The sequence below is a fragment of the Pezoporus flaviventris genome, unplaced genomic scaffold (assembly GCF_033815535.1).
Source record: "Pezoporus flaviventris isolate CSIRO_AGI_PZ_B2104156 unplaced genomic scaffold, CSIRO_AGI_Pfla_v1 ptg000066l, whole genome shotgun sequence".
NCBI classification, from domain to species: Eukaryota; Metazoa; Chordata; class Aves; order Psittaciformes; family Psittacidae; genus Pezoporus; species Pezoporus flaviventris.
The window spans coordinates 6,380,909-6,390,384 of NW_026892614.1; the positions used below are offsets into that span (position 1 = coordinate 6,380,909).

General features: G+C 41.2%; 1 protein-coding gene across 1 annotated transcript; it reads right to left on the reverse strand.

Moving 5' to 3' along the window:
• Positions 1 to 1,573: 1,573 nt before the first annotated feature.
• SULT6B1 (sulfotransferase family 6B member 1) lies at positions 1,574 to 8,977 on the reverse strand. Its single transcript, XM_061471078.1, is given in 8 exon segments — positions 1,574 to 2,053; positions 2,914 to 3,070; positions 3,330 to 3,424; positions 4,059 to 4,185; positions 5,193 to 5,281; positions 5,526 to 5,642; positions 8,217 to 8,402; positions 8,405 to 8,977. Coding segments are annotated over 8 exon segments (915 nt in total). The 5' UTR covers positions 8,418 to 8,977; the 3' UTR covers positions 1,574 to 1,922.
• Between the last annotated feature and the right edge of the window lie 499 nt (positions 8,978 to 9,476).

A 9,476-nucleotide genomic window follows, 5' to 3' on the forward strand; every position in this document is an offset into this window, starting at 1 on the left:
CCTATAAAATGTTCCCTGAGATAGATAAACCACCTCAGGTGGTCAAAAGCTGTAAAAATCTAAGAGTAGCCTGTTTAGCATCTTGAGATAGGATATCCTCTTGAACTACCCTGGAACACTTCATCATAATCTTAAACTGAGACATACAGTGGTTTAAGTGGACAGGCTGGCTATCACTGATCTATCAGTAATTCAGGCAACCTACTTTCACAGGAAGTAACGTTCCTGTTTCAACATCATCCTTAAACAAAGCCTTTTGAACATCCTTTTATTAATTGCTTAGCTATGATCTTGACCTACTGCTGCAGCAAGGTACAGCTGAGGCAAATTGCCAAGGAATGCTGCTGCTTTTTTTCTAGTGCACATGTAAAGCTTACAGGGAACCTCAGATTTGATTGAGATAGCTTTAGTGACCTGAAAATTCCATTTGTTTGGTATTAACCCACTTCATTCTGATATGGTTTGGGTTGGTTTGTTCTGTTTTCCTCTTCAATCCTCACTGGTACCCCACTTTTGGTGTTTTAATTTTAAATGGCCATTATTACAGCTGTTAATCTTGAAAGCAACTTCACATCTGCCTTGATCCTTTTCTACAAAATTACAAGACGTTCCTAACTATGCACTGAAGTTCACTTGTGGTAAACCTGTGGTTTTCCAGTAGAATAATGAGAAATAAATGAGAAATAAAACCAAATCTTAAAAACTCCTTCCCCTCACCCCTTCCTTCTTTCCAGACTGAAGTTTACTCCCAAGTTTCTCTATCTCTACCCAGCAGCAGTGCAAGGGGATGGGCAATGGGGGTTCTGGTCAATTCATCATATATTGTCTCTGCCATGCCTCCCTCCTCAGGGGAAGGTACCTCACACTCTTTCCCTGCTTCAGTGTAGGGTACCTCCCATAGAAGACAGCCCTCCACCAACTTCTCCAACGTGCATCCTTCCCACAGGCTGCAGTTCTTCACAAACTACTCCAGCATGGGTCCCTTACATGGGGTGTGGGGTGCAGTCTTTCAGGAACAGATCGCTCCAGTGTGGGTCCCTTCCATGCAGCCTTTCAGGAACAGACTGCTCCAGCATGTGTCCCCTGCAGGGTCACAAATCCTGCAGCAAACCTGCTCCAGTGTGAGCTCCTCTATCCCACAGCTCAGAAGTCCCAACAATCAAGTGGACAAAACCTGGTGTTCTCAACATATGTTTTCAATTTCCCACGAGTAACCCTGCGTTGAGGTGAAGCAACAAAGCAAGCCACCACCAGGAGGGGGACTCCAATCTCCATGAGCAAGTTCTATCCAAGGCAACTCCTTTAGTTGCTCAGGATGAGATCTCACATCATCAATGGAAAAAAAAAATATTATTGCCAAAAGGGGAAGAAAATTTCCACCACTGAGTTCCTTTACTTGTCACATTCATCAGCACACAGAAAGTAGCAAAAGACACAACTACAACATGACCTTTTGAAATTTCATTTTATACTATGAACCTCATAAATTAAATTATAAATTAGTACTTTGAATGTAGAAATTAAGAATTATGACACTTTATGATTGCTTTAAAAAAATCTCTTGGAAAATCACTTCCAATGTACCAAATATACTTCCAGTGATTTCAGTAGGTTTAGCTACTGCATATATATATCCCACATAGGATTCTATCAGGTAACATAAAATTAATTATTAGCTAAAAATCAGTGTTAAAAAACAAGTGAGGCCAAAGAACTACAGGTCATTTAAGAAAAGCCAGTGAAGTCAATGATACTAGCTGCACAAGCAAGGGTTGCTTGAGTAAGTTAAGCCAGCAGAAACAGGTTTCCAAACTACATGCATTTTCAATATTTTTTTAATCAGGTATTGTCCTGGTTTCTGTTTATTTCACAAAAGTGAATGAAAAGCAGCCTGAACATGAGGTTTTTTCCATAAAGGAGGTTCAGACCTTGCAGTACACATCATATTTTAACTTTGCTCCCAGCTTAGTTCCTTCTAAGCGCACTTTGAATTTGGCATCCATTTCCTGGTTCTGAGCTTCAGTGAAAAGATTTTTACAGTCTTCAACAACACCTGTTATATAAAGGAAAGTAAAGAATTACCCTTGACTGTAAGTACCAAGGAGTATGATTTAAAACATACAGGGTTGTTTTTTTATTTTTTTTCTTCAAGAAAAAAAATCTCTGACCCAAGAAAGAAACTCCTATGTTTTCCTTCTGCTTGGTGTCCTCAATAGAATGTGAACATAAAGTGAATACAGGAAGCTACTGGTCTGCCTTCAAAGCTTTGGCATGCACCTTGTACAGCTGCAGAGGACCATAAGATGACCAGCAGTTGTGAAAGCAATACAGAAAGTTCAGAGATATGGCTTTTAACAGCAAGAGCTTTGTGCACTCCTCTAAGGTACAGTTTACATTGAATCTAGATTTTCGAGAGTCCCCAGTCTGAGGCTGTCTGAGTCTACAGCCCTAGCTTGATCCATGGGCAAAAGACATAGCTCAGTCTGTGCAGTGTCTGGATTCCACGTGCTGACTGAGGCTCCTAGGCAATGACACAGGCTATTTAGAAAACTCAAGAAGAAAAATCAGCAGAGGCATTCTGCAGACCCAATGCCAGGCCATCCCCAGCACTCACAGAAGCCAAATTAAAACTCTTGTTTTAATAGATGCTTACTGCATACCATGACTGAAGGTGTCCTACATGTAGGGCACTTCTGCTTATCATATTATATAAAGCTTTTACAAATGGTACTGGCCCTTGTGAAGAAATCAAGTGACAGTGTCCTGAAGCACAACCAAGTGTTTCTTAAAGAACTCCCAACCTTGAAAATTGTATATAAAGATTAACCACCTACCGACCCAAACTCCTGTCTGCTCAAGATGCAGTGCTACCATTCACCACTATTCACCCTGGAAAAATACAAACAAATTTGCCTTTGCGGAAAAGAAATGAGCCAACAGCACCATGAATCTCCTGAGCCTTATCATTCACTGCCTGGAAAGTGGCCTTGTCTGCAATGGACTGGATCTGCTCTGCCGCTGGGGAGAATCCAAAGAACTCAGCTATCTGCTTTAAGCTGGCAGTCAGGCTCTAAAAGTGAAAAGGAAAGATGCAATATGCTTACTCTAATAAAGGAGTTACTCACTTGGGATGTGCATTGCTATCATCTATTAACAATACATTTTCCTTCACCATGTTTTCTGCATTACACTGGAGCTCAGCTTTTGTATAGCTAGACTCAAGCTGTCTCTCAAACACAGGTTTCTGAAATTTTCCTGTTAATTTCAGCAAATTTCAAGTAATGGGCTCAGATGTGTTTTGCCTGTCAGTTCATAGCAACTGTTTTTACCTCTTTAAGGTCTTCATATATTACAGTCATAGTATTCTCATCCTGAATGTGTTTGTTCCAGGTGACTGCATGATCAAAACAGGATCCCCAGCTGACTGTAAAGAAGAAAATAAAAGCATCAGCGTGATATTCTTTTCTTACTGGGTACTTATTTCTCATCCATGCAAAGGAACGGAACAGAACAGCCTGCCCTTTCTGTGCTACCATAAAACAGAATGACAGAGGTTTCCTCTAGACTTTTTATAGGTAAACGGTTTCCACACAGAAATACGAATTTAACTAAGTGCTTCCCCTCTGTTACTTACTGTCATTTAAACATCCCCTAAAAGCCAAAGCCACACATCGGTCTAAACCTAAAACTTGGGTTACTAATGAGGTGTTTGGCCTCATGTTCAGAAGCAGTAAAGTCATCAAACTGTCATTTTATTAACACTTCAGATCTGTAGCATTTCATTCATCACTAAGTGGCAGAATGTTGACCCAATGCTATTGTCCAGCTGCCATGCAACTCCTTCACCCTTGCTTGGAAGAGCAAAATACCCAGAAGCAAAGAATCTTTTGGACATTCTCCCCATTCTGGCATTCAGCTGCCTCCTTATCATGACATATGGCCATCAGTAAACTAATTATGACACAGCTGTTTTCCCAACGGCCCCATTTAGTTGTTTTTAATTTTATTCTTTTTTTTTCTGATGCTTCTTCAGCTACATTCGGTAACTGCAACAATACCTTTCCCATTCATGAACTCTGAGAAGAACTCATCCCAAGAGCTGTAACTGGGGATGCCTGGCACATTGTTGTGGAAATGGAAAAATGAAACAGCTGTATCTTTAGGGTTTCAAAACAACACTAGTATCTGGAGTGGGAAAAAGAAGTCAACAAGTTTAGATCACTTATTTCCCCTGGCAACCAAAAATGAGAATATAACCAAACATTCTGCAATCAATAACATACTGGGGGCTACAAAATATTTTATTAGTTAAGGCATGGAGAACAAACTTACAACATGAACACAATAAAGACCTTCTTACAACCTCCAAGATTTGCTTATGTCATGAAGCAACTGTAGAAAGAAGCAACTGGGAAAACTGTAATATTGTGATTGAATACTATCCCATAAGATCTGGGATAAGTTGTAAGCAACCATTTCCCAACCCTCTGCTAGGAAAATCTCTGTTTGACTCTCCTTGAGGAAACTGCAGCTGTTACAAACATCTCCCATTTTTCAAAGCATGGCAATAATGTTCTTAAAATCCTAAGAGACTGTAATCCTTAGAGAAGCATGAACACTTCTGAAAACACCTTATACATATTTAAATTTTTTGCTATACGCATTACATTTTTTCCCGTCTCTTACAGGACAGTGAAATACCAGTGAAACACAGAACAAGTCCTCATCCCTTAACCAGTTGTTTCCTTCATCTGTGATACATCTCGTGAGTGCTATGTATCCTTCACTGATCAGTGACCAAGTATCAGAAATACTGAAGCTTTAACAGTGTGACTCTTTGCAAGGAGAGAGCCAATGTCCCAGAGATACTGCTGCCACATTGATTCCCACTATGGCTGTGCATAGAAGAGTAATATAAAAAAGGAAAGCGTGACACTCCAGCCATTTCTGAGCATTGCAACAACCTCTAGATCTGTTCTTGTTTATGTCAACTACAGCACCCCTAAAACTACTATAAATCACAGAGGGTGCTAAGCTAGCCTAGGCATCATAAGACTCCCATTGTCTCCAAGCTGCTTTCCCCCAGTGCGACCTGCTTGGGTGCAAGAAAAGGACGTGGTCCCAAAATCACTTTTGCACGCTGGCACTGTCAGAGAGATGAGGCTTGTTCTTGGAAAAAGGAAAAAGCCCACCTTGGCTTTGTTCTTGAAAACAGAGTTGGGGAGGCAGTCGTAATTCAGATGTGTTGCCAAAGTCCTCGGAGATGGAATTTGCTTCATCTCTTTAGAAATAAACAGAACCATAAGTGAGAACAGGTTTATTAAATGGGTGCAGCAATGATTTGCGAGAGTCGCTTGTGTGAAACAGCCCCTAATCAAAAGGCATTAGTCATCCCAGATTATCGTTTTTTCCCTCTCAGGAGAAATATCTTTACTTGCTGCATGACTTCATTTTAATAACTTGTGTGCGGGGGTGCAGGAGAGAGAAAACAACAGATTTTAAGTAGTTCAATAGCTTCTTTTCACTAACCTGGTATTTACCTAGATCTCCACATTCAATAAATGGTAGTTCTGTGCTCACAGGTTTACTCTGGATAGTTGTAAATATCAAATCACTTAAAATCTCAATAAGCCAGTTCACACCTGCACTAAGAAACCCAGAGAACAAAATGAAACATAGCAGAGGTTTATATAAGATCCCAGAGCCTTCTCATTACATGGCTAATTCAGCATAATAGACAGTCATCAAATGACAAACAGTATTGAAGTTCTCAAATGATTATAAATAAAATAATGCCTTCCATTAATGAGATCCTCAGCAGCTTCTTATCTGTGACCAAGGGCTCACTTATAACTGGTTATGTGGTATGGGGGCAGAACTGGATCAACAATGCACTTAACATCATTTTACCATATTCATTAAAGAGTGCCAGACAATAACAGGAGCTTTCTTGTCTTTTGCAGAAGCATCTAGGAAGGTTCTAGATAGGAGAGGGAAGCAGTGAGTAAGCAGCGTCACTCATTTTGCCAAGGGCAGCACCTGGCTCTCTCTATGCCCTAGGTCAAGGACAGAATACAGTCACCTATTCAATATCACTGCTAGCACTTGTCCTCTGTGCCTATCGCTGTCTCTATAAAGTGCACACCAGAACAAGTGCTAGAAGAGCTGTTACCCACTGGACACCTGCATTCTCCCCACCTCTGACCCTTTGGAAGGGATCTTGCAGCAAAGCCTCCCCCATACTGGATCCTCTTCAGTGTGAACCTGTGGCCAGCTCCTGGAGCTGTGCCATGGTGCCTGCTTTCCCGAAGTTTCCAGGAATCACATTTGCTCCTCTGATACTCTGCCGATTGCCGGCAGGACAAAGCAAGGGAACAGTGTGTTCACCTTGGCCCACAGCACCCTCCCTGCATCCTTGTGGGGAGGTGCTTTGGAAGGCTTCCCACCAGGCCCACAGAAATGGAGCTGCGGAGCTGCCGCCTCCTGCACGCTGAAAGTCCCCTGTGAACACAGCTGCCAGAGGCACTAGCAAGGAACATGCAATGCAAACAGCTTTAACCTCATGCTTTCAGTGGAAAGTTATTCCCAGAACAGAATAACTTCCACCCCATGCTACACAAAGTGCCTCAGGATGCTTGAATGGAAGCAGCTGGTATGTCAGCATAGTACAGTAATGTTTATACAATTTGTACACATCACATAATGTCTTAGAATATTACATTTATATACCACCCAATCATACTTATTTATAAGACACTGTATGATTCTATGATTTATATCATTCTCCCATTTATACACAGATCAGAGCCAAAAGCATTAAGAGTTCCAAATCCATGTCCTCATCTGCCCAATATTAACTGCATGTGCACAAATACAAATTTTAACAAAAACCTTCAGTCGATACAGCTAAAATCCCTAGTCTCTAAAACACCTACTGGCTTAAACCATGACACTGACCTACCACAAACTGCCCAGTATTAGCAGTGTGAGATCTTTATCTACTGATCCTTTTCCCAAAGCAGGAGAGGTTTACTGAGTTACTAAACCTCAGAGACTATCAGCATCACAGCTCCATGTCTGAACTCTTCCAAACTCGATGAGAAATCAAAGCTAAGCTTTCACAATGACCTTTTAGGCCTTCCTAGTGTCCAGCAAAATGCTGGACCCAAACCCAAAGGAATTATGGGATCCTTAAAATAAAGATGCACATTTCATATTTTGTGCTAGCTCTCTTCTTTTGTATTTTCCCTCTCTTCCTGTTGGTTCGGTATTCTGTCTCACAGCTGCTATAAATTCACCCTAAACATTACAGGCATACTTCCTACACCCTTAAACATACAAAAGTCTCTTTTCAGATCAGAACTCACTAGCCAGCATGGATTCTGTGTGCCAAATGAGATCTTGATCTAGGACTCCCTGGTTAGAGCCCAACTTGAATGCATCCACCACCATGTTCATGAAATGAAATCCTTCTCTGGACCCACATTTTCTCCAACCACCTTCTTCAACAACCCAAGAAGCTTCTGCTTCTTAGGTTTTAAATAAGAAACATATTCTTGGGGGAGGACTTCCTAGATTAGCAAAACCCATCCGTTTCTTGTAAGCATTCTTGTAAGCAACCATGTCACACTTGACATTTACTAAAACTGGTCAAAATCAAGCAGTGGGTTGTTTGTTTTTTTTTCACTGCTCCTGTTGCACCTTTCCTCCTTTCTGCAAGCCTCTGACTCAATACCATTTTGCAGTCACAAAACAGAACACAAAAAACAATGCTGATACTGAATAATGCCAAGAAAGAGCTTATAATTTTGCAAGCGAAGGTGCTGTGTCCTGACACCTTCTACTCATTAAAAAGTCTAATGCATAACTTTATTGCTTTTGTACACTACACTACATTACTAACAAGCTTTCCAGAAAACACTTTATCATACTGGCAAAGTTGTCTTGTGTCACTGCTATATATATAAAAAATATGCTTTAGTCTTACTTCTTCAGTCAAAAAAGTTTCAAAGCTTCCTTCCAGAAACATAAACCATATTAAAAAGCCTGCTTGAGTAACATAAAGCTGGACAAAACCCTGCTGCCTCCGGCTGCAGCAGGAATGCCCAATGTCCTCACATAATATAAACCCACATTCAGTTGTTTTGCCTTCTCATTGTTTCAGCTCATTTGTTACAGTATCGTGGCTCACAAAAAGCAATTTATAACTTATTCACCACATTTGGGGTAGGACACCAGCACCATATCATCTCTTCTGGCTTCCAGGTCCTCCAGAGCTTGGAACATATCCGCACTGCACACTGTGACAGGATATGGGGTCCCCCGGTAGGAAAACAGCAGATCCTTCAAGGTAAGTCCTTCACACTTTGCCAACACTTTACTTATCTTGTCAACAAAGGTCATTTATCCTCAACCATGTTTGCCACCCTTGGGGTGTGAAACTGTCAGTCTAATGCAGTGAGGGCCTTTAACTAGACATTATTAAGGGGTGGAGCAGAAATCCTTCTACCCTCCCCTAAACTTGATATGTTTCTTTCTCTCCTCCCTTGCCTCCTTTCTGGAAATGGAACCTCAGTTGATCCTGTCCACTGACAATCTACAGAGCAGGAATTACTTTAGTAAGAAATCCCATTGAGAGCAAGTAATTCTTGCAAGCTCAGCCACCAGGGAAACAGAATTGGATAATTAATCACCCTGTGGGAATGAACAGCAAAATATTAGATCTAATCTTCCATAACATTAATGGGAATAAATAGCATCTCACTAAGAAAAGAAAATCCCTATTAAGAAAAATCCCAAGAGGTTTTATTTCGGCCATAAAACCAGCCCCACTCTATGAGTCAACAGAAATAGACAGTTAATGATATAAAACACTGAAATCAAAACTACAGAACAGGAAGAACACTACTGGCAAGGAAAGGATGCTGCCATTCTAGTTTCTAAATATGCCTATATGGAAGCTAGTCTGCACTAACACCCTTTTTCATATCAAAAAGATGCATACTGAGGTAGAATTATAGAATCATAGAATAGTTAGGGTTCGAAAGGACCTTAAGATCATCTAGTTCCAACCCATCAGGCAGGGACACCTCCCACTAGACCATGTCATCCAAGGCTCTGTCCAACCTGGCCTTGAACACCACCAGGGATGGAGCATTCAGAACTTCCCTGGGCAACCCATTCCAGTGCCTCACCACCCTTACAGTAAAGAACTTCTTCCTTATATCCAATCTAAACTTCCTCTGTTTAAGTTTGAACCCATTACTCCTTGTCCTGTCACTACAGTCTCTGATGATCTTGCATGGCACAGGTTTTGTCAACATCTCCATGAAAAAACTAGGATCCCTTTTCACCAGCTCTGAGCCTCGTGTACGTAGCTGTGTAGTCCCCTAGCAGTAAACAGAACAGCGCTGGCTCCCAGGGTATGACAGTGGGTGTCCCTGGGCAGCAGAAACAGGCAGTGCCACATCGGAACA